Source organism: Bufo bufo, chromosome 8, assembly GCF_905171765.1.
Source record: "Bufo bufo chromosome 8, aBufBuf1.1, whole genome shotgun sequence".
Classification (NCBI taxonomy): domain Eukaryota; kingdom Metazoa; phylum Chordata; class Amphibia; order Anura; family Bufonidae; genus Bufo; species Bufo bufo.
The window spans coordinates 206033688-206059271 of NC_053396.1; the positions used below are offsets into that span (position 1 = coordinate 206033688).

The following is a 25584-nucleotide window of genomic DNA, read 5'->3' on the forward strand; positions in this document are numbered from 1 at the left end:
TTTACATGATCATTTTGCAGACTATTTTAGATTTAATTTGAAGGAATTAAAGGGGTTGTCTCACTTCAGTAAGTGGCATTTATCATGTAGAGAAAGTTTAATACAAGACACTTACTTATGTATTGTTATTACCAATGTTGCTTCCTTTGCTGGCCGGATTCATTTTTCCATCACATTATACACTGCTCGTTTCCATGGTTACAGACCACCCTGCAATCCATCATTGGTGGTCGTGCTTGCACACTATAGGAGAAAGCGTCATCCTCTCTGGTGGCCGGGACCATGGGAGGAGCGCACATAGGCCAGCTCCTTTTCCTATATTGTGCTGATGGCTTGGTCTGTAACCATGGAAACGAGTAGTGTATAATGTGATGGAAAAATGAATCCGGCCAGTAAGTGCCTTGTATTCACTTTCTCTACATAATAAATGCCACTTACTGAAGTGAGAGAACCCCTTTTAAAGGGGTTTTCTGAGATTTTTTTTTTTTTTACTGATCAGTGGGGGTCTGCCACCTGGGACCCCCGCCGATCAGCTGTTTGAGAAGACACTGATGCTCATGTGAGCACTGCAGCCTTCTCTCAGCTTTTCCTAAGCCGAGTGACGACACATTCATCGAGCACGTGGCCTAGGAGCCGCTCAGGCCTATAGAAGTGAATGGGGATGAGCGCGATACCAAGCACAGCCACGGTACAATGTACAGCGGTGAGCTGTGAGAAGGCAGCGGCGCTCACAGGTGAGCTGATTGTCGGGGGTCCTGGGTGTCGGACCCATACCAATCAGATATTGATCTGTCCTGAGGAGAGGTCATCAGTAAAGAAAAAAATCTCAGAAAACCCTTTTTAAAGGGGTTATCCAAGACCAGGCATGCTCAACCTGCGGCCCTACAGCTGTTGCAAAACTACAACTCCCAGCATGCCCGAACAGACTACAGCCGGGCATTGTGGGAGTTGTAGTTTTACAACAGGTGGAGGGCCGCAGATTGAGCATGCCTGTCCAAGACTATTAAATGACCTCCATATGCCCGGGCCCCTCACACTGAATCTACTTGCCTCGCGCGCCGCTCCTGGTCCCTATACCACCGCTGCTACTTCTCCCCGTGCGCAGATGGAAACATCCGGGGGGGGGGGGGGGGGGGGGGGGGGGCAGCAGCCAATGGCAGGCGGGGACTGGGACGAGCCTCCCTAACTTTGTGGGTGATGCTAGGGAGGCTTGTCCCCGTCCCTGCCTGCTCCCCCTGACACTGGATGTTTTCATCCGCGCATGGGGAGAAGCTGCATTGGTGGTGCGGTGACCAGGAGTGGCGCGGGGAGCCAGGTAAGTATATTCAGTATGGGGGGAATTTAATAACCCTTTTAAAGCATTTTGAGATAATTCTTTATCATTTTCACTTTAGCTGAGCGGATGTAATACTCCCATCACCAAGCGAGAAACCATGCGTCCTTCCAGCAGAGTTCCTCTCATGGTCCTTTGTGAAAGTCACCGTGCCAGAATGGTCAAACATCACTGCTGCCCCGGATGTGGATATTTCTGCACCAGTGTACGTACCAGTCATATCTAATACAGTCTAAGGCTCCATTCGGACGTCCGCACTTTGGGTCCGGATCCGTTCCCAATTATGCGGAAGGGGTGCGGGCCCATTCATTTCCAATGAGGACGGAAAAGATGCGGACAGCACACAGTGTGCCGTCCGCACCCGCATTTCCGATCCGCAGCTCCGGAAAAAAATAGAACATGTCCTAGTCTTGTCCGCATCTGCATATCTATTTGGGTGCTGGCCTATTGGGGTACTGCGGACGTGTGAATGGACCCTAAGGGTCTGTTCAAATGTGTGTGTGTGGTTTTTTTTTGTTTGTTTTTTATACTCTTGCTTGTTCTGTGTACTCGCTTTTTTGGTTTTTCGGCACATAACATCAACTATAGCCAAATGCAACCACTCATCTGACGAGTAGTGTTATTTTCGGGAAACCTGTGCAGGGAACCTTACCCATCTCCACTGATTCCCGGCCACTGCTGTAGTTCCCAGCTGCTCTGCACTACTTTTCCCGGCCTGGAAACGCTAGGAACGGTCCACTTAGGTAATCCCAGGCTGAGGAGGGGCCCCGATTGGATGAGCAGGCCTTTTCTAACAGTTTTTGCAGTGTCGAGCTGGAACAAGAAGTGCAGAGCAACGTGGACAAGCACCAGGGCACCTTCAAACAGATGATCTGCGGGGGTTCCCAGACCCCTTCCGATCTGATATTGATGACCTATCCCGAGAATAGGTGCTCAATATCCATAGCTCAGACAAACCCTTTTAACCCCTTAAGGACCGGGCCAGTTTTCACCTTCCTGCCCAGGCCATTTTTTGCAAATCTGACCAGTGTCACTTTATGTGGTGATAACTTTAAAATGCTTTTACATATCCAGGCCATTCTGAGGTTGTTTTCTCGTCACATATTGTACTTCATGACACTGGTAAAATTGAGTCAAAATATTTCATTTTTATTTAGAAAAAAAATCCATTTCAAAATTTCAATTTCTCTGCTTTTAAAACAGATAGTGATACCTCCTAAAATAGTTATTACTTTACATTCCCCATGTGTCTCCTTCATGTTTGGATTATTTGGTAAATAACATTTTCTTTTTTGGGGGACGTTACAAGGCTTAGAAGTTTAGAAGCAAATCTTGAAATGTTTCAGAATTTCCAAAAACCACTTTTTAAGGACCAGTTCAGGTCTGAAATCACTTTGTGAGGCTTACATAATAGAAACCACCCAAAAATGACCCCATTTTAGAAACTAGACCCCTCAAGGTATTCAAAACTGATTTTACAAACTTTGTAAACCCTTTAGGTGTTTCACAAGAATGAATGGAAAATGGAGATGAAATTAGAATTTTACTTTTTTGGCAGATTTTCCATTTTAATCCATTTTTATTTTTTGTCTGCTAACAAAGCAAGGGTTAACAGCCAAACACAACTCAATATTTATTGCCCTGATTCTGTAGTTTAAAGAAACGCCCCATATGTGGTCGTAAACTGCTGTACGGGGACACGGCAGGGCGCAGAAGGAAAGGAATGCCATACGGTTTTTGAAAAGCAGATTTCACCGGGATAATTTTAAGCTGCCATGTCACATTTGACATGCACCCCTAGAGTAGAAACTCCCCAAAAAATTACCCCATTTTGGAAACTACAGGATAAGGTGTCAGTTTTGTTGGTACTATTTTAGGGTACAGATGATTTTTGGTTTCTCTATATTGCACTTTTTGTGAGGCAATGTAACAAAAAATAGCTGTTTTGGCACCGTTTGTATTTTTTGTTATTTACAACATTCATCTGACAGGTTAGATCATGTGATCTTTTTATAGAGCAGGTTGTTACGGACGCGACAATACCAAATGACTACTTTTTTTGATTGTTTCAGTTTTACATAATAAAGCATTTTTGAAAAAAATTATATTTTTTTTAGTGTCTCCACATCATGAAAGCCATATATAATTTTTTTTTTTTTTTCGGAGACTGTCTTGTGTAGGGGCTAATTTTTTTCAGTATGAGATGCTGCTTTGATTGCCACTATTTTGGGGGGCATATGACTTTTTCGATCGCTTGCTATTACACCTTTTTGTGATGTAAGGTGATAGAAAATGGCTTTTTTTGACACCGTTTTTATTTTTATTTTTTTACGGTGTTCACCTGAGAGGTTAGGTCATGTGGTATTTTTATAAAGCCAGTCGATACGGACGCATCGATGCCTAATTTATCTACTTTTCTTTTCTTCCCTATTTTTTTACAATTATTATTTATTTTTACTTTGTTTTGTTTTTTGTCCCACTCTGGGACTTCCACTTTCGGGGGTCTGATCCCCTTTACAATGCATTACAATACTTCTGTATTAATGCATTGGCTGTAAGTGTGTTACTCCCTGTCATACACTTACGGCTTCCTGTATGGGTGTGGGAGGGGGACTAAGTGCAGCTGATGGGGTTAACTGCAGCTAAGGGGGAAGGGCAGGCACAGCTCGCTGGTCACACAGCTCCCCAAACATCAGGGAGCCCTAATGAAGGGCTATAGATGTGTGAGAGGGACTGAAGGGGTTAACCCTGCAGCTGAGGGGGAAGGGCAGGCTAATCCACAGCTCCGATCTCCTCGGCAGTGTCACAGTAATGACAAAACTGAGGAGATCGGAGTTGAAATGGGCGCCTTTAGCTGCGATTGGTCAGTCTGGATTGACTGACCAATCACAGCGATCGTCAGATGGGGACAGCTGTGACTGTCTGTCATAGGTGATGTGACCAATCTGCTGTTGTCACTGTCCTGTCACTGTGTGTTTACTCACAGTGACCGTTTAACTGCAGGACGAGATCGCTGGTCCTAGTGCCTGAAGTACCTGCCAGTTAGGGTCCATTCACCCATCCATAGAGTCTTGCGGATCCGTAATACACCCGGCCGGCACCCCCCATAGAAATGCCTATTCTTATCTGCAATTGCGGACAAGAATAGGGCATGTTCTATTTTTTGCGGAGCCGCGGCCCGGAAGTTCGTGGCCCCGCTCGGGAAATGTGGATGCAGAGAGCACATAGTGTGCTCTCCGCGTCTCTTCCGGCCCCATAGAGAATTAATGGGTCCGCACCCGTTCCCGATATTGCGGAACGGATGCGGACCCATTTGCGGACATCTGAATGGACCCCTGGGATGAGCATTCTCCTCCAAGGTTCTGAAGGTGCTAACATGTTTGTCCTGTTACAGCGTCCCTAAATATTCTCCCCTTCCACCTCCATCTGCAGGGAACGTTCCTGGAGTGCCATCCCGACTTCAGGATTAATCACCGCTTTCACAAGGCCTGTGTTTCTCCTCTAAATGGCATCCTTTTCTGCCCTCACTGTGGCGAGGACGCATCGGAAGCTGAGCAGATTACCATAGCAAAAGCAGATACCTCTGTGCCTGTTCCTGCCCCTCCTCCACACGATGGCGGCGGTCCCGGAAGGGCCGACACGACGCAGCCCAGGTGAGTTCCGCTTTACCCTCTTTCTAGCCTGTGCCTTGTAATAGGTTGATGCCTCTTTTGTGACCTGTCTGTACTGTTAGTGCACGGATGAGCGGTGTAGGTGACGGCAAACGCTCCCTTGATGACCCAGCTCTGAACGGAGACACTGAAGGCCCCTCTGTCCTCCTCCCGTCCGGTATGGCTCTCAGTGCTGCTGGTCTGCCTCCTGGTCCTGCCCGTGATGTCCTACAGAAAGCCTTGATGGCCCAAGAGACTGACAAGTATGACATATTATTTTTTTGCTTGCTCTTCTGACTCGTTTACCTGACATCAGCAGCCTTACTGAGAGATCAGTGATCCCTGTCCCCACAGTTTAAACCAGCAAAAGAGAGAAGGACGAAGCAGGAAGAAGATCCGATACAACTCCAGGCAGCTCTACCTTAGTGTCAAGGCCGGAGAACTGCAGAAGGTCCTGCTTATGTTGAGTGAGTGCCGCAGCCCCCCTCCTAATAATTGTGCTGTGCCTTCCAGAATCTCATTCTCTGTGCGTCTCCGGGCGGGGGGACACTGCTGTAAGAGGGGCGATTAGAAGGGAAGCGTTCTGTTTTAGGTTGCTCAGCTGCTTTCGCATGGCGTTTGCATTGTCCATCAGAAATGTCCGACAGGAGGATTGAGGCATACACTGGCATCTGTTGCCGTTTATCCACTTTTTTGCTTTGGTGTGAAGTAGCACGGCAGGAAAAAATATATAAGTATACCTACACGCCGGCTCCAGACAGGACATTCGCTGCGTGACTGGTGGTCTGTGTGCATTTGACATACACTTGGAAAGCAAACGGACCTGCGAACGCAGACTTTTCCATGCAGCCTGCTCTTAGATAATCCCCCCTTAATATAGGGGCCTTCTACACAGGGTGATTATCTTACAAAATTGTGTTCGATCAACTCAAATTTGTCAATTCCTGCCCGACACAGAGACGGGAGCCGTATCAAATTAAAATGAAACCTTACTCACATTTTAAATGTCCCACCGCCATAGTGCCATTGTTCTGGTCTCAGCCATGCCGTCGGGTCCATCATTCAGGTGACCACTGCGGCCAATCACTGCCGTTTACACACGCACATGACCACCGAGGCCAGTAATTGGCTGCAGCGGTCACAAATAATGAACCCCATTTGCCGTCCGCCATGGTGGTATTGGCATTTTTTGCAATTTTGAGATGTCTTTCTGTCCCGATATAGGCACTTTGGTCGCCCATATAGCAGTGTCTTCTATGCTCACTATGCGCTCTCTCTCTCGTATTTTTACTCTTTCTTAGCGGATAACCAAGACTCCAGTTTCCTGAATGATCAGCAGTTAAAGAGAAGCCCCCTCCATGCTGCCGCACAGAGAGGAAGCATAGAGCTGTGTCACATCCTCATACAGGTACAGTAGTGCTGCCATCTACTTGCACTCGGTTCTGTTCACATTGTGGCATTTAAAATATTATTATTATTTTTTTCTTTTTAACACTGCCATGTATTCCCTCCCAGGCCGGTGCCAACTTCAATGCCACTGACAAGGTTCTTCGTACACCTCTTCTAGAAGCCGTAGTCAACAATCATTTGGATGTTGCCAAATATTTGGCACAATCTGGAGCCTGTGTGTACCACCAGGTAAGCCCACTATGGATAGTCAATTCATTTATCTGATCTCCTTAACCCCTTAACGCATAATCGCGCACATCTACGTCATTATGCTTAAGGGGTTTTATGGAGATGGCTATAGCGCCGAGCCTGCTCGAGATGTGTCGTGTGCTGGCTGTATAACACAGCAGAAACCCAGTCATAATGACCAGGATCGCCCATGATGCTGAAATCTGTCATATAACTTCTCAGATGCTACGGTCAATAGCAATCGTGGCATCATATGTGGGGTTAGGCAGAGGGAGGGGCCTCCCTCTCCCCTCCCATCAGAGCCCCTGCAGTGAAATCGCTGGCTTTCGATCGGTTACCATGACAGCCTGAGGCCTGCTGAAGGATCCCAGGTCCATATGGTAAACTGCTTGTAAAGCTGTGTGCGAGGCACAGCTCAGCAGGCAGTGTCTCAGAATCCCATACACCGCAGTTGTATTCTATTGTGGGACAACCGGTCAGAAGAAATCTGGTTCCAGAGCCCTAAGGGGGGGCTATTAGGTACTGTGGAGAAAGTTAAAAAAAAAATATTAAAAAAATGTAATACCCCCCCTTGCCAATTTTACATATTAAAGAATTGCTGCATCCCAAAACACCCGAACTATTGCAATATAAAAATATAAATCGCAGTTCACCATTTATTGTTCATCTTGGCCCCCTCAAAAAAATGCACTAACACAGCTGCAAAATTATGGCTGTCAGAAAATGGCAATGCAAAGAAAATGTTAGTTTTTTTTTTTTCTTCAAAGGTTTAGTAAAAGAAAAAAAAATATACAAATTTGGTATTGCTGTAATCCTATTGAGCCGTAGAATAAGGACGCCATGTCATTTTTTGGGCACGGCATCGCTTTAACTACTGCTCATGCGCTGACAAACGCCACATTGCCGCTGGTTTCTGCGCAGTAAAGAGATGCCGTGCCCACAATGGGCATCGCAGTGCGCATGCTCCGGCCCGACGAGGCAGTGCGCAGGATCTCGGCCGGACCGAAGGATGGCGCAAGGGAATAGGAGGGCGGGCAGAGGCTGGGACGGGGATACAATGAAAAAGGGCAGAGCAGCCTGGGCTCTAACACCGTGAACGCCGCCCCTGGGCCCTTGTGAGTGCTCATTTGCATATGAATTAAACTTCGTTTTTCCAGCTTCTGCAAGTGTAAAGAAAAAGACAAAGGTACCATTACATTTTGACACCAGGTGGCGCTGTTTTTGCAAGTTTTTCTTCCAGGCTCTGAAATTTTGCAGGATTATGTATTCAAAGATGGGACATTTGGAACCGTCTATTCACTGCTGTGATGATTCTGTTGAGCAGATCTGAAAGTTTCTTTTAATTTCTCAGGAGGAGGATGGTTCCACCTGCCTTCATCACGCAGCCAAAAGTGGAAATCTGGAAATGCTGTCTTTCCTGCTTTCCACAGGCCAGGTCAATGTGAATGCCCAGGTAAGAGAGAGAAGATCAGCCGTTTATACATCCACATGCAGTGAAATGGGGTGAGACTTTGTTTTAAAGGGGTATTCCCATCTCAGACAATGGGGGGCATATCGCTAGGATATGCCCCCATTGTCTGATTGGTGCGGGTCCCACTGCTGGGACCCGCACCTATAACGAGAACGGAGAGCTGTGGCTGGAGGACCCCAGATTTCCCGGGGGCCGTCCACCACCAAGCGCCGCTCCTATAGAAGTGAATGGGAGCGTACCGCGCATTCTCGGCCCAGTCTCCCATTCATTTTTATGGGGCTGACAGAATTAGCCGAGCCAGCGCACGGCTATTTTCAGCGGCCCCATAGAAATGAATGATGGGGCAGTACGCCCTCTTTCACTTGCGGTGCTCCGTTCTCGATATAGGTGCGGGTCCCACCGCTATCAGACAATGGGGGCATATCCTAGCGATATGTCCCCATTGTCTGAGATGGGACAACCCCTTTTAACCCTTGATGTATTTCCTAGGACAATGGTGGCTGGACACCTATCATCTGGGCTGCAGAGCACAAGCACATTGATGTCATCCGTACATTATTGACAAGGGGGGCAGATGTTACTTTGCAGGACAATGTGAGTATCCAACGCTCCTTCCCCTTTATTGATTTCCATATTCCAGTTTGTTTTATTAGTTTTTGTGCTTTTTCTTCATTGCAGGAGAAAAACATCTGCTTACACTGGGCGTCCTTCACCGGCAGTGCGGAGATTGCTGAGATTCTGCTTAACGCACAGTGCGAGCTGCATGCAGTCAACTTCCACGGGGATACGCCACTGCACATATCTGCTCGCGAGGGCTACATCCACTGCGTAAAGTAAGAGCCTTTCCCAGGATGGGAAAAACATGGCTGCTTTCTTTTAAAAACTGCGCCAAACCTGGCCACAGGTTGTGTGTCGTATTGCAGCTCGGCTTCATTCACTTCTCTGGAACGGAGTCGCAATACCAGATGCAACCCATGGACAGGTGTGGAGCTGTTCCTGGAAGAAAGCAGCTTTTTTTTTTTTTTTTTTTTTTCTAATCCTCGAAATTCCGTTCAAAGTCTTCTCACATGCTTGGAGGTCTACAGAGCTGCAAGATCTTCTAGCTAAAAACTGTAGGTGCGTGGCTCTAATTAGAAGGCTTAGTCAGTAATGTCTATGAGGAGTCATAATTAGTGTTGAGCGAAACGAGCTTTGGAGCTTAGTTCAAATCTTCGGATTAATACAGTACGGAGATCCGTCTTCGTACAGTGTTAGACTGTATGGGCTCCGATGAGCCAAAGTCAGTTATTCGCTAAGTTGCACAAGACGTTGAATTACTTCGGTAGTTGATTTTTAAAGTGGAAAATCACTTTAAAACTTGAAACTGAACTCTGCTTCGGTTCCGACTAGTTGTTTTCCTTTGGCTCATCGGAGCCCATACATTTTAATACTGTACGGAGACGGATCTCCGTACAGTATTAATCCGAAGTTTGATGTAGCATCTGAAGCTTGCTTCGCTCAACACTAATCCACATCACAGATAAAAGGACCAGACGAGTCCCACAGATATAAAAGTGAGCGTAGATTTGCACATACTCTGTGGAGATTAGAGATGTCTCATCTGGACTTGTTGAGGTATATGAATGGTCATAGAGGTTGTTCATGGCTGCCCTTTCCCCTCCCCAATTGTTCTCAAAGTTGAGAGCTGCTGTAATGAAGTGGCTCACATTCTGGACACTGTGTGTATTACGTCACCACCCTTTTAATTGAATGGGTGCACCAAAATACTTTGAGGGTACCTACCTGTCATTGGGTGGTTGACACACTTGCACTCTGGATGGCTCAGTAGCAGAGGAAAGTGTACCATCCATCATGGCTGTGTCTCTCCACTCCTGATGTCAGGTCATGTGGGAGAGTTGGACCTGGAGGCACTCTTCTAATTTTCGCTTCGGGTGCGTTTCCGCTGCCGGGAGTGTGTGCTGTTTGTGTCATACCAGTTAGGTCTACATTCACTGACTGGTTTGTCCTGATAGAACGTAACTTGTCTGTCAAACATAATGCTCTAAGGTTCAAGTCGCATTTGTGTTTCTATATAATATATATTTAAAAGTTGTTTTTGTTTTTTTTGTTATTGCTTTAATCGCCTATTAAATGATCCCTTTGTTCTCCAGCCTGTTTCTGTCTCGTGGGGCTGACACTGAGATTCGGAACAATGAAGGTGACACACCATGTGACTTGACCCTGGAGCACACAGACGTCTGGTACGCTTTACAGCTCAATCGTAAGATCCGGCAGGGGATCCTCAACAGAGCAGTTCGCACGGAGAGAATCATCAGCAGGTGAGGGTGTGGACCACCTCGTGAGCACAGAGGGTAACTTCTGATCAGTAGTCACGATGAGGAGCAGAAGACCCGACATTGCAATGATGAAGTTCAAAAGCAGGGACAGGGCATGTGTACTAACTTCTCAGTACTCATCACTTTAAAGTGTAAATTATATAGGGACATTATTATAGAGCAGGAGCCAGCACTGTAGAATCACGTCCTATACCGCTGGGTCAGAATACCTGCGCTAGGAGACGTCCTGCTTTCTCCTAGGCGCAGGAGCCAGTACTGAAATATCTACAGCTCTGGATCAGAATATGTATTCACAGGGAGACGTCCTGCTTTCTCCTAGGCTCCTATATCCAGTGCAGGAGCCAGAGATGTGTTATCACATCACATCTTACAGCGCTGGGTCAGAATTTCTATGCCCTAGGAGATGTCCTGCTTTCTCCTAGGTTCCTCTATCCCAGGGATGGCCAACCTGCGGCTCTCCAGCTGTTGCAGAACTACAACTCCCAGTATGCTTACAGCTATCAGCCTACAGCAGGGCATGGTGGGAGTTGTAGTTTTACAACATCTGGAAAGCCGCAGGTTGGCCAGCTCTGGGTCCTGTGCTGGATATGGGAGCGTAGCAGACAGACGGACACTCCTAGTGCGTACATATGAGCAGCACGGACCGGCTCCAGTTTGTGCTGCTCTGTAAAGTAGAATCTGCGCTACCAGTTATTTAGAAAAACCGTGGTTGTGCACACTCCTATTTTATAATGGTTTTTCGAAATAATTTGAGATGCATGTATCGCGCCCACATAGGCCGGTCCTTTTGTCCTCTAATACAGTCTGTTGGACAGAATACATCCATAGGTGTCAGTTAATATAACTTGGTTATCTTGCCCATAGGACAGTAAACCATGTTCCCCCTGCATTTATTGCCCCCCTTGATAGATGTCTCCTTTTCCCCTCCTATGGAATGCAGCCTCCCACACACACACACACACTTAGTGAGAGATACTGCAGCTGCATCCCCCTCCTCTCCCTGATCCTGCTCTTTTATTTACTGTGTTACACTAGACGGACATTTTGGTGACTGTAGAGGTTTCTGACTGTCTATAGAGAACCTGCGGACAGGGAAAGGGGAACTGCATGCTGCTGGAAGGTGAGGAAGATGGCGCCTCCCCCCTTAATAAGATATACAGTTTCTTGTATTCACACAAGACACATTTTATTACTCTGGGTGCACTGTGAATACTGTAGACGTCTGTTCTGTGAATATCCAGTAATACTCTGACCTGGCTGCCGCTGTATGACCCTTCTTTTCTGTGCCTCTAGGGACATTGCTCATGGGTATGAAAACTTCCCCATTCCATGTGTGAACGGAGTGGATGAAGAACCGACCCCGGACGACTATAAGTACGTTTCGGAGAACTGTGAAACGTCGGCCATGAGCATTGACCGCAACATAACTCACCTGCAGGTGCAGATCTCCTCACTTTCCGGTCTCCTCTCCTGCTATGGTCTCTTTTTCTACCACTCACTTTTTTTATTACTTGTGTGGACAGAACTGCAGCTGCCAGGATGACTGTTCGTCTAGTAACTGCCTCTGCGGACAACTGAGCATCCGCTGCTGGTATGATAAGGTGAGCGTTTCTACGCACGTGCTCCAGTCTCCTCGGTTTTCTTTTGCATGCATCCTTCCTCACCTCCCCCCCCCCCCCCCCCCTTAATGTTTGCAGGATGGTCGTCTTCTACAGGAATTTAACAAGATTGAGCCCCCACTTATCTTTGAGTGTAACCAGGCCTGTGCATGCTGGCAGACGTGCAAGAACCGAGTGGTGCAGAGCGGCATTAAGTAAGTGTTGTATTACCAGCGGCACCTACACTGTGCTGGCGCTGCCCTTCCGAGCAGATCTCTGATCTAGTTCATAGAAAGGGGTGTCCCAAGCCGGGCCTTCATGAGGCGCATGGGACCTAGTAGGACTCGTGGAAAGGTTTAACATGTTAGTTATGGCTTTCTTCCTGATGCTTTAATTTCCCCTCCACCTGGCTCATCTCAAAAGGATCGGGCATGCTCAAATTCAACATAACCGATCGCAGTACACTTTAACCACCTCCGGAACGCCTAACGCAGATTCGCGTTCCGGAGGTGGCAGCGCTGCTGCGCACAATCACGCATATACGCGTCATCTCTCGAGACGCGAGATTTCCTGTGAACGCGCGCACACAGGCGCGCGCGCTCACAGGAACGGAAGGTAAGAGAGTTGATCTCCAGCCTGCCAGGCTGGAGATGTGTTTTTTTTAACCCCTAACAGGTATATTAGACGCTGTTTTGATAACAGCGTCTAATATACCTGCTACCTGGTCCTCTGGTGGTCCCCTTTGTTTGGATCGACCACCAGAGGACACAGGTAGCTCAGTAATAAGTAGCACCACTACACTACACCCCCCACCCCCCCCATGTCACTTATTAACCCCTTATTCACCCTTGATCACCCCATATAGACTCCCTGATCACCTCCCTGTCATTGATGTCCCCCCTGTCATTGATAACCCCCTGTAAGGCTGCATTCAGAGGTCCGTATGAATTTTACGGATCCACTGATAGATGGATCGGATCCGCAAAACACATACGGACGTCTGAATGCAGCCTTACAGGGGAGTGATCAATGACGGAGGTGATCACCCCATATAGACTCCCTGATCACCCCCCTGTCATTGATAACCGCCTGTAAAGCTCCATTCAGATGTCCGCATGATTTTTACGGATCCACTGATAGATGGATCGGATCCGCAAAACACATACAGGCGTCTCCCTGGAGCCTTCCAGGGGGGGTGATCACCCCATATAGACTCCCTGATCACCCCCATGTCATTGATCACCCCCCTGTCAGGCTGCATTCAGATGTCCGTATGATTTTTACGGATCCACGGATACATGGATCGGATCCGCAAAACACATACGGACATCTGAATGGAGCCTTGGAAAAGAAAATGGTGGCTCTCTCACTTTTCTACTTCTGGAAAGGTGCACTACCCCTCAGCACTCCCAAATGCTGGTAAATGGAGATAGATATATAGTTTGGATAGGGGGTCACTCAATATTAGGCAAACACACAGTGAATAGGTATCCACATAAATTTTATAGGCTTAAAAATAAACACACTACAATATTACATATAAAACATCTCATAAAAACAATTAAAAATATACCGCAATAGTCAAATGCACTGAAAATCTGAGGTTGATTAGTGCTAAAACGTCCCTGGGATGGGCTATTTTTCAATAGCACTAGCACCCTTGGAATGGCTGTATGGCCTGTTAAATGATAACTCCAAGCATCATAGTCCTGAGACTGTTATGGTTGTAAGTTCCACATTAATTGAGGAGTTGTTAGTATATCCACATTGCAGCACTACTTAGATTTGTAATTATGCAGGGTACTTTACCGCTCCTATGATCGGTCCGCTTGTACACCAAGGTTTCCAAGTGTAATGCTCTGTTGTGAGCTGCAAGGACCTTTAGGCAAAGTCTATATATGAGGTTCCCCACACTCCTGGATATGTAGTAGCGGTGCTGCTTGATATCACCGCTCTGACCTTCCAAGACCTGTGTGGTGTCCCATGTGGTTTGCTGGACAGGTCAGGTGAGCTGTAATTCCAGGCGGGGTTTTCAAATCTCTTTGGTGCAAATAGTTTAAAGCTTTCAATCCAAGTGTAGATACACGATTGTAGATAATTCTTCTTAGCAGTTCCTCACTGTCACACCAAACGCGTTTCGGGGTGAAAAGACCCCTTCCTCACTGAGAAGAATTATCTACAATCGTGTATCTACACTTGGATTGAAAGCTTTAAACTATCTGCACCAAAGAGATTTGAAAACCCCGCCTGGAATTACAGCTCACCTGACCTGTCCAGCAAACCACATGGGACACCACACAGGTCTTGGAAGGTCAGAGCGGTGATATCAAGCAGCACCGCTACTACATATCCAGGAGTGTGGGGAACCCCCTATCTAAACTATATATCTGAATGGAGCCTTACAGGGGGGTGATCAATGACAGGGGGGTGATCACCCCATATAGACTCTCTGATCACCCCCCCTGTCATTGATCACCCCCCTGTCATTGATCACCCCCCCTGTCATTGATCATCAGACATTTTTTTGGCCCAAGTTAGTGGAATTATTTTTTTTTTTTCTTACAAAGTCTCATATTCCACTAACTTGTGTCAAAAAATAAAATCTCACATGAACTCACCATACCCCTCACGGAATCCAAATGCGTAAAAATTTTTAGACATTTATATTCCAGACTTATTCTCACGCTTTAGGGCCCCTAGAATGCCAGGGCAGTATAAATACCCCACATGTGACCCCATTTCGGAAAGAAGACACCCCCAGGTATTCCGTGAGGGGCATATTGAGTCCATGAAAGATTGAAATTTTTGTCCCAAGTTAGCGGAAAGGGAGACTTTGTGAGAAAAAAATAAAAAATATCAATTTCCGCTAACTTGTGCCAAAAAAAAAAAATTTCTATGAACTCGCCATGCCCTTCATTGAATACCTTGGGGTGTCTTCTTTCCAAAATGGGGTCACATGTGGGGTATTTATACTGCCCTGGCATTCTAGGGGCCCCAAAGCGTGAGAAGAAGTCTGGTATCCAAATGTCTAAAAATGCCCTCCTAAAAGGAATTTGGGCACCTTTTGCGCATCTAGGCTGCAAAAAAGTGTCACACATGTGGTATCTCCGTACTCAGGAGAAGTTGGGGAATGTGTTTTGGGGTGTCATTTTACATATACCCATGCTGGGTGAGAGAAATATCTTGATTCAGGAGGTGGGTAATCTAAAATTTAACATTTATTGATAATGCAGATAAAATAATTCCAAAATAAAGAGTGCAATAACAGACCTTGGGATAGAACAGATGAATATACACTGGCGGACAGCCTAAGTGTCCATCCCAATTGAAAAATACATGTAAACACTAAAAATAGTGCACGGCGGCACCAGAAACCAGTTGTCCTACCGGTACCGTGAGACAGGAAACGGGACGTTCACCCTTGACAATGCTCCATAGCAGCTTCTCCATAGAAGTTGAAAAAAAATGATAAAGACGATGTCAGGCAGTGATACACAAGAGTGTAGGGTCCCTGTATACGCCCTATGGCTGACTAGCGAACATGACCCTAATTCTAAGATATGGGTAGCAGCCTCACCACAGGGCACTCGTCCTTACAAGGACGACCCCGTCCGGAACCTGTCCCTGAAGATAAGACTAGAAGTGCCTAAAAGGATCTAGAAAAAAAGCTCCCTACACGCATGTTTCACTGCCTGCAAACAGATGTGTATATACCGCAGGTAGTTCATCAGGGGAGATAGAGAAAAGAACACCAGGGATAAGTATAAAGTAAACACTAAATCCCTAGAGACCAGCCTGAACAAATTCGTCAGCCAGTGATGGAGGTTTGCCCAGATGGTGGACAAATCCTGGGGCGGTCTCTATAGATGGAGAGACTGTGGATATGCAGCTAAATAATATGTAGTAAGCTACAACTGGGACGCCAACTATACTGGCGTGCCAGACACTTTTAAATAGTTTACCTACTTGCCGCCTTCGCCGCCCACACTATGGTCAGGCCAATGGGCGCATCCGTGCGTTTGCACGTCATCGCCGCGCATGCGCCCATCGCGGAGACGGAAGCGAGGCTTGAGGCGCACGGAAGTGCTATGGATGCCAGCTACTTCCTGCGCATGCGCGGCATCGCCAGATCTCGCGATGCCGCGGCTGCCAGCTGAGTTAGCCGCAGCGATACAGATAGGTAAGAATAATGGTCCTACCTGTAATCACTATTGGGTAACGGGGCGATCAGAACTCACCCCGCTCCCAAAGTGCAGCGGTCCCCAATCGGACCATCAGAAAATACACAGTTTTTGGGCAACCGGTCATATAAACCAGAATAAGACATCTGGACAATGACAGGCACCGACATATCGATGTGGTGGCCAGTAAAACGGACAAATTATAAAGCATTGTATTCAATACATAGGAGGAATAATCAAATGTGTTAGGAACACCTAAGACGTAGAATATACACACATGCAACCTCCATGCCAAATCAGTATATAGACATAAATTGGCTAAGTGGGCCTGAATGAACGCCGAAACCGTCTGTATAGAGCTAGACCCAGCTAGTCCCATCATAGGAAGCAGCTGAAATTCAACTGTTCATTCAGGCCCATCGGTACAACTGTGCGCAAGAGGAAAATCCAGCGGGCTTCTCGCTGTAATATGATTTTATCCCAGTCTCCTCCACGTTTTGGGGGGGAGACTGCCTCAATACCACAAACTTTGATAACCCGCGGATCGCCTTGGTGGAAATCACACACATGACGGGCCACAGCCGTGTCCCATCCTTTTTCTATATCAAGGAGATGTTCTCCGATTCGCCTTCGCAGCTCGCGCTTGGTCTTGCCAATGTATTCTTTGTTACAAATACACGTGATCTTATATATCACGCCTGCGGTTCTGCAAGAGATAAAATCTCTGATATCAAAGGTCCGTTTGAGATTGTTACTAAAGAAGGTCTTGCCTGTGGCAATCCTGTCACAGGCTACACAGCCGCTGCACCTGAAACTGCCAACCGGCCGCCGGCTCAGCCAGGTCTCAGGGGCAGCGGGTGGCGAGAGATGGCTATGCACAAGCAAGTCCTTGAGGCTCTTACCTCGTCTGTAGGTCACTTGTGGGTAGTCATGTAAAACATCACTGATGTCAGGGTCCATCATAAGAATGGACCAGTGACGATTAAGTATCTCCCTTGATTTGTTGGCTAAGCCATCAAAGGTGGTTATAAACCGTACCTTCTTCTCTGTCTCTTGTTTTTGCTTAGGGACTAGAAGTGTGTCTCTATGGATGTGGGCAGCTCTCTGAAATGCTTTTTTCAAAATGCAGTCGGGATAGCCTCTGGCCAAAAACCTTAGTCGGCGGTCTGCCGCCTGGACTTTGAATTCGTGCTCCCCTGAGCAGTTCCTCCGTTGGCGCAGATACTGCCCATAGGGGATACCTCGCTTCAGGGGCAACGGATGGCTACTCTGCCAATGGAGGACTGAGTTGGTTGCCGTGGTCTTTCGATAAATGCTAGTTGAGCTGTGTAGCCTGTGACAGGATTGCCACAGGCAAGACCTTCTTTAGTAACAATCTCAAACGGACCTTTGATATCAGAGATTTTATCTCTTGCAGAACCGCAGGCGTGATATATAAGATCACGTGTATTTGTAACAAAGAATACATTGGCAAGACCAAGCGCGAGCTGCGAAGGCGAATCGGAGAACATCTCCTTGATATAGAAAAAGGACGGGACACGGCTGTGGCCCGTCATGTGTGTGATTTCCACCAAGGCGATCCGCGGGTTATCAAAGTTTGTGGTATTGAGGCAGTCCCCCCCCCAAAACGTGGAGGAGACTGGGATAAAATCATATTACAGCGAGAAGCCCGCTGGATTTTCCTCTTGCGCACAGTTGTACCGATGGGCCTGAATGAACAGTTGAATTTCAGCTGCTTCCTAGGATGGGACTAGCTGGGTCTAGCTCTATACAGACGGTTTCGGCGTTCATTCAGGCCCACTTAGCCAATTTATGTCTATATACTGATTTGGCATGGAGGTTGCATGTGTGTATATTCTACGTCTTAGGTGTCCCTAACACATTTGATTATTCCTCCTATGTATTGAATACAATGCTTTATAATTTGTCCGTTTTACTGGCCACCACATCGATATGTCGGTGCCTGTCATTGTCCAGATGTCTTATTCTGGTTTATATGACCGGTTGCCCAAATACTGTGTATTTTCTGATGGTCGGATTGGGGACCGCTGCACTTTGGGAGCGGGGTGAGTTCTGATCGCCCCGTTACCCAATAGTGATTACAGGTAGGACCATTATTCTTACCTATCTGTATCGCTGCGGCTAACTCAGCTGGCAGCCGCGGCATCGCGAGATCTGGCGATGCCGCGCATGCGCAGGAAGTAGCTGGCATCCATAGCACTTCCGTGCGCCTCAAGCCTCGCTTCCGTCTCCGCGATGGGCGCATGCGCGGCGATGACGTGCAAACGCACGGATTTGCCCAATTGGCCTGACCATAGTGTGGGCGGCGAAGGCGGCAAGTAGGTAAACTATTTAAAAGTGTCTGGCACGCCAGTATAGTTGGCGTCCCAGTTGTAGCTTACTACATATTATTTAGCTGCATATCCACAGTCTCTCCATCTATAGAGACCGCCCCAGGATTTGTCCACCATCTGGGCAAACCTCCATCACTGGCTGACGAATTTGTTCAGGCTGGTCTCTAGGGATTTAGTGTTTACTTTATACTTATCCCTGGTGTTCTTTTCTCTATCTCCCCTGATGAACTACCTGCGGTATATACACATCTGTTTGCAGGCAGTGAAACATGCGTGTAGGGAGCTTTTTTTCTAGATCCTTTTAGGGACTTCTAGTCTTATCTTCAGGGACAGGTTCCGGACGGGGTCGTCCTTGTAAGGACGAGTGCCCTGTGGTGAGGCTGCTACCCATATCTTAGAATTAGGGTCATGTTCGCTAGTCAGCCATAGGGCGTATACAGGGACCCTACACTCTTGTGTATCACTGCCTGACATCGTCTTTTTCATTTTTTTTCAACTTCTATGGAGAAGCTGCTATGGAGCATTGTCAAGGGTGAACGTCCCGTTTCCTGTCTCACGGTACCGGTAGGACAACTGGTTTCTGGTGCCGCCGTGCACTATTTTTAGTGTTTACATGTATTTTTCAATTGGGATGGACACTTAGGCTGTCCGCCAGTGTATATTCATCTGTTCTATCCCAAGGTCTGTTATTGCACTCTTTATTTTGGAATTATTTTATCTGCATTATCAATAAATTTTAGATTACCCACCTCCTGAATCATGCCTTACCTCTGGTAATCTGGAGCGCAGACCTTTACCACGGTTTGACCTCCCTAATCAGTGTTTGTAGTTCTGAGAGAAATATCTTGGTCAAATGCCAACTTTGTATAAAAAAATGGGAAAAGTTGTTTTTTGCCAAGATATTTCTCACCCAGAATGGGTATATGTAAAATGACACCCCAAAACACATTCCCCAACTTCTCCTGAGTACGGCGATACCAGATGTGTGACACTTTTTTGCAGCCTAGGTGGGCAAAGGGGCCCATATTCCAAAGAGCACCTTTCGGATTTCACTGGCCATTTTTTACAGAATTTGATTTCAAACTCCTTACCACACATTTGGGCCCCTAGAATGCCAGGGCAGTATAACTACCCCACAAGTGACCCCATTTTGGAAAGAAGACACCCCAAGGTATTCCGTGAGGGGCATAGTGAGTTCCTAGAATTTTTTATTTTTTGTCACAAGTTAGTGGAATATGAGACTTGGTAAGAAAAAAAAAATAATAATAAAAAAAAATCATCATTTTCCGCTAACTTGTGACAAAAAATAAAAAGTTCTATGAACTCACTATGCCCATCAGCGAATACCTTAAGGTGTCTTCTTTCCGAAATGGGGTCATTTGTGGGGTGTTTGTACTGTCTGGCCATTGTAGAACCTCAGGAAACATGACAGGTGCTCAGAAAGTCAGAGCTGCTTCAAAAAGCGGAAATTCACATTTTTGTACCATAGTTTGTAAACGCTATAACTTTTACCCAAACCATTTTTTTTTTTACCCAAACATTTTTTTTTTTATCAAAGACATGTAGAACTATAAATTTAGAGCAAAATTTCTATATGGATCTCGTTTTTTTTGCAAAATTTTACAACTGAAAGTGAAAAATGTCATTTTTTTGCAAAAAAATCGTTAAATTTCGATTAATAACAAAAAAAGTAAAAATGTCAGCAGCAATGAAATACCACCAAATGAAAGCTCTATTAGTGAGAAGAAAAGGAGGTAAAATTCATTTGGGTGGTAAGTTGCATGACCGAGCAATAAACGGTGAAAGTAGTGTAGGTCAGAAGTGTAAAAAGTGGCCTGGTCTTTCAGGGTGTTTAAGCTAAGGGGGCTGAGGTGGTTAATTAAAGTCAGCCAAACCTGATACCTCTGTATGGCCAGCTTTACAAATGAGTATTGTATGCTCCCAGCTAGGTTCAGTTGCCGCTAGATTAAAGGGGTTTTCTGGGAATTAACCCCCAACGACCTATCCTCGGGTCCTCAGTAGCTGATCTGTGGTGGTCCGACTCCTGGCACCCCCTAGCAATCAGCCACTTGAAGTGGCCGCAGCATTCTTCATAGGATACCAAGCGGGGAGCACCTTGCGTTGTGTACAGGCTGAGCTTGGTATTACAGCTCGATCACATTCACTTGACCAATGGGTGTGACATTGCAGGACAAAGAGGAGGCCGCAGCACTCGTCCGAGCTTCTAATAGCTGATCGGTGGGAGGAGATTGATGCCTTATCCTAATTGTGGGTCATCAGTATTTAAGTTCTGGCAAAAAAAACAGTTTAGAGAGCATCCGTCACCGTGTAATAAACCAAATAAACTGGTAGCTTCAAAAACGTTGTTGTCCCCCTGCAGATCAGAGCCTCGGTTGCTGAGAAATGAAGCCTTTTGTATTATGCAGATGAGCTGTTTGGTGCAACAGGGGCATCACTGTTGCCCCTTGTTTCGCCGACCGCACATGGTCCGGCTCTGAGAGACAGGGCCAGGCAGTGGCGATGTAATCTTGCCTGGCCCTGCGTCCTAGCCTGGATGCCAGCAGTACAGCCCCGATGCTTGCTAAGGCTGCATAATACTGGCAAGCATCAGGGCTGTCCAGCACATATGCCGATACCTGCACACGGGCGAGAACGCAGGACCAGGCGAGATTTGAATCCCCACTGCCTGACCCTGTCACTCAGAGCTAGGGGGCGGGGCTAAGCACAATAAGTAAGGGAGCTGTTGGTGCATCTGTGACTCCCACGTTGCACCAAACAGCTCATTTGCACTGATCTGCAGGGGGACAACAACTATGAATCAGGAGACTGAGGAAGCTACCGGTTTATACGTTTTATTACTTATGGTAAAGTATCTATTTTTTTTTCAAAATCACAAGTGGCCTTATAATAAAAAAACTAAAATGTTTTTGTATATTAATTTGATGCGGAATCTCTGAAAGGTTTTTAGAGGCCCTGCTTTCTGCATATTCAGCCGTCAGTTGTGTATATAACGTATGGAAACGTGACACTGACACAACCTCATTTTACTGTTTCAGGGTCCGGCTGCAGCTATACCGTACAGCAAAGATGGGCTGGGGAGTGAGAGCTCTGCAGACGATACCCCAGGGATCCTTTATCTGCGAGTAAGTGTCCGATGTGACGACTGTCCAGCGCTGTGAAGTCTCTGACTCTGGAGGAAGGTCATAGGGTTAAAACACCAGCTCAGGGCAGGGCACGGCCCCGGGGGTGGATAATGGAGGCTGCACAGGTGCAAGATACTATTCTAAATGCACACAGATAAGGTTTTCACATTGTGCCAGTCGTACAGTGACATGTAGGGCACCCTGATGGCTTACAGTCTAAATTTAAAGGGGGTTGTCTCACTTCAGCAAATGGCATTTATCATGTAGAGAAGGTTAATACAAGACTAATGTATTGGGATTGTCCATATTGCCTCTTTCTGCTGACTTGATTCATTTTTCCGTCCATTTATACACGGCTCGTTTCCAGGGGTTACAGCCATGGCTGCAGCGCAGATACAAGGTAGTTGGGATGGGAGTTGCTGCGCATGCGTGCCTATGTGCACTCACCCAGTCCCCAGCCACCAGAGAGAGAGAGCGGTGCTTTTTCCTATAGTTTGCAAGCACGACCACCACTGCTGGATTGCAGGGTGGTCGTAATCCCTGGAAACAAGCGGTGTATAATTCGACTGAAAGAAATACAGGTTGTAACTCTGGATCCATAGAAGGTAAGCCATAGAATTTATTCATCAGCTTAGTTGCCTTTTCATATACATTGTAAAATGGCGGCTTGGTGTCGGACATCCCATAAAGCACGGACTTGTCTCTTTTGCCTACAGGTATGTGGGGGAGCTGATCTCCGATGCAGAAGCTGATGTTAGAGAAGATGACTCCTATCTCTTTGACCTGGATAACAAGGTTAGACCTGACACCTGTCTTTTCCATAGTTCCTTGGGTCTTATCGGCTATGATTTCTGTGTACGTATTTAGACAGAAGGGGGGTGTATTCATACATTGGGGTAACCTGGATGATTGTGCCCTAAAATAAGCTCTAAAGCCTTCCATTCACTTGTCAGAACCTGGGGCACACTGCCGGTTTCACCCGCCTCGTTGGTTGTATGTCCTCCCTGCACTAATGCCCTCGTTCTTCTCTCTCAGGACGGGGAGGTATACTGCATAGACGCCCGCTACTACGGAAACGTCAGCCGCTTCATCAATCACCTGTGTGAGCCCAATCTGATCCCTGTCCGAGTCTTCATGTCCCACCAAGATCTGCGCTTTCCCCGCATTGCCTTCTTCAGTGGAAGAGACATCCGGGCAGGAGAGGAGCTTGGGTAAGCAGAAAGTAACACGTTTACTAGATGTAAAGATAGGATCCATCATAACCTCTGCAAGGGCGGCCATACACATTAGGGTCCATTCACACGTCCGCAAAACACTGATACCGGCCGTGTGTGTTCTGCTTTTTGCGGGCCGGCACTATGATAGCAATGCTTATTCTTGTCTGCGATTGTGGACAAGAGTAGGACGAGCTCCATCTTTTTTGCGGGCCCACGGAACGGAACTACGGATGCGGACAGGACACGGTGTGCTGTCCGCATCTTTTGCGGCCCCATTGAAATGAATGGGTCTGCGCCCGTCCCGAAAAATTGCGGAACGGATGCGGACCCAGAGCTACGGACGTGTGAATGGACCCTTAGAAGGCTGTCTCTCCCTGATCACCCATAGACATGCCTGCTTGGCTCGGCTGGGCATGTTTCCTGGACAGACTCCTTTGGCAGAGAATCAGTCATTTGAAACCCAACATGCCCAGTCCTTATCTCGCTTGACGTCTGTTTTTATGGGTACGGTCCAGAGCCTCCCATACACAGTCTGTGGTCTTCCAATATCCATATCTATCTAATATGTATGGCCACCTAAAGTTAGGATGTCTATTAGATACCCTCAGGGAAATATGAAAGCAAGTGCCACTGCACCTCCAAATATCCAAGGGAGGTCATATGCTAGGCATAGGAGAGTATCTATCTAGTATTTGGAGTATTTTTTTCAGAGTTTTTTGCCAGGTTATTGAGTCTTAGAACGGGTCATACTCCCAGGACACCTGCAGAACAGAGGGGCCATGGCTGTTCCCCACCGATCATGCACTGATGGTCTTTCCTAAAACGGAGTCCTCATTTGGGAATCCCATTAAATCCCTTTAAAGGGGTGGTCCAGTTTCTTCATATTGATGACCTATCCTCAGGATGGGTCATCAGTATCAGATCGGCGGGGGTCCGACACCCGGCTCCCTCGCAGATAAAGGGCGGCACTGCCGCAGGTGCAGAGAACACAAGAGGTCTCTTCCAACAGCTGATGTCCTGAGGAAAGGTCATCAATGTGAGAAAACCGGACAACCCCTTTAGTTCCTGCAGTGTATCCTCTTCCACCTCCATGACTTCATCTGTAGCTTCGGTTTTCTCTTTATATAACCCTTTCCCCCTCTGCGGTTTCTTTTCTTTCCAGGTTCGATTACGGCGATCGTTTCTGGGACATCAAGAGCAAATACTTTACCTGTCAGTGTGGATCAGAGAGGTGCAAGCACTCAGCAGAAGCCATCGCTCTGGAGCAGAGCCGCCTCGCCCGCATTGAGGTTCCCGATTCGGTGCCCATATCTGCTCCTTCCCTTCCACCTCCTCCTCCACCTCTTCCTCCTCCTCCTCCCCCTCCCCCTCCTCCTCCTCAGCCCGTATCCTAGATTAGACTCTCCTATTCCGAGCCTAGTTTGAGAGGAACCCTGCAGATCTTCTCCCCTCTGGTCTGAGATCCTGCAGAGCATCACGCTGCTCACAGATGGTCCTGCCCAAAGACAAAGTAATGATCTTGCAGAGCATTGCCCTGTCCACGATTCTCCTGCCTGATCATGTAAATCATCCGGTCTCATGAATGAAATAAAGGTCATGACTTTTTATACATAGGAGAGTCCACTCCGCGTGTGTGATTCGGTATCTAGCGGCCACGGGTCTGTCCTCTGGTTGTGGCGGCCATGTTGTGTGCAGAGCGCTCTGCTGGGTCGTCCATGTTTGCACGTCTGTCATCCTTGATTCACTTCAGTCGTAAAGTGAAAAGTAGATGGTAAATAGGTAGGAAGCGATTCTTTCAGCAGAGATTAATGCATCCGCTACAGTTGTGGGTGGGGTGCGTCTTCTCCGGTAGGTCTGTGTACACACAAATATTCACTTCATATAGTGTGTTATTAACTCTTCCTGCACTGCCACTTAGGGGGCGGGGGGGTGACCTCTGTTCATCACGAGGTGCCAATGCTTTGCTATGACAGCTGGAAGCTTAAAGGTGTTCTGCAGCAGCACAGTCACAAAAGCTGTGCTGCCTACGGTCTACAAGTGAGATATAAAAAATTGGTGGTAGCAAGCTCAGGGGGTTTTACGCTGAATACCCCCTCTCACCGATCCGCTGCCGGGGTCCCCATCTACTTCCTGGTCCTATCGCACCACACAGGAAAGGTCCGCTAAGCCAATCCTTGGTTGAGGCGGGTCACCGCTGTGGCCGGTGATTGGCTGAGCAGGCATTTCCTGTGTGTGAAGATGGACCAGCGCGAGAAAAGGAGCTCGGTTAGTTATTTTTCTAAGCCATTCAGCCCGCTGCCACTAATTTTTATTTTCCACCGGAAAACCCCTTTAACAATGGGCCCTGATCTGCCCTCCACCTCTGCCGGGCAGTAAGGCTTTGATGTACTATTTACGGTATACGAAAGCATTCTAGAAACAATCAATTGATCGCTGCTTCAGGTCCCCTGGTATTTACCTAGAAAGGACATCTACTGCTCTCGGCCAATCAGTAGAGCAGACAGCGGTCTCATCGCTGTTGATTGGTTGAACACGGGTGACAGGCCTTCTCAACGATCCTCCCAAATGTCCTTTGCAGCTGGATGCCAGACACGTAAAAGTCTCCACACTCTGGTATTAGGAGCTGTAGGGGGGTGCATTTGTCATCCACTTGCTTAACCCTT

At 47.1% G+C, this 25584-nt stretch overlaps 1 protein-coding gene across 7 annotated transcripts in view; it reads left to right on the top strand.

Moving 5' to 3' along the window:
- The window catches only part of EHMT2 (euchromatic histone lysine methyltransferase 2), a 41101-nt gene extending 16562 nt beyond the window's left edge, over positions 1–24539 (top strand). For 3 of the 7 annotated variants that reach the window (XM_040405452.1, XM_040405456.1, XM_040405453.1), the window contains 16 exons: positions 1395–1538; positions 4766–4986; positions 5067–5246; positions 5320–5450; positions 6285–6391; positions 6499–6621; positions 7973–8074; positions 8582–8925; positions 10243–10410; positions 11722–11866; positions 11952–12029; positions 12126–12241; positions 21618–21704; positions 22421–22499; positions 22740–22915; positions 24084–24539. In XM_040405452.1, the coding sequence (XP_040261386.1) occupies positions 1395–1538; positions 4766–4986; positions 5067–5246; positions 5320–5450; positions 6285–6391; positions 6499–6621; positions 7973–8074; positions 8582–8925; positions 10243–10410; positions 11722–11866; positions 11952–12029; positions 12126–12241; positions 21618–21704; positions 22421–22499; positions 22740–22915; positions 24084–24315 (2433 nt within the window). In that variant the 3' untranslated portion in view covers positions 24316–24539. The remainder of the gene's footprint in view (positions 1–1394; positions 1539–4765; positions 4987–5066; positions 5247–5319; positions 5451–6284; positions 6392–6498; positions 6622–7972; positions 8075–8581; positions 8926–10242; positions 10411–11721; positions 11867–11951; positions 12030–12125; positions 12242–21617; positions 21705–22420; positions 22500–22739; positions 22916–24083) is intronic. The other 4 variants (XM_040405455.1, XM_040405459.1, XM_040405457.1 and 1 more) reach the window with 3 other exon arrangements.
- The last annotated feature ends 1045 nt before the right edge of the window (positions 24540–25584 follow it).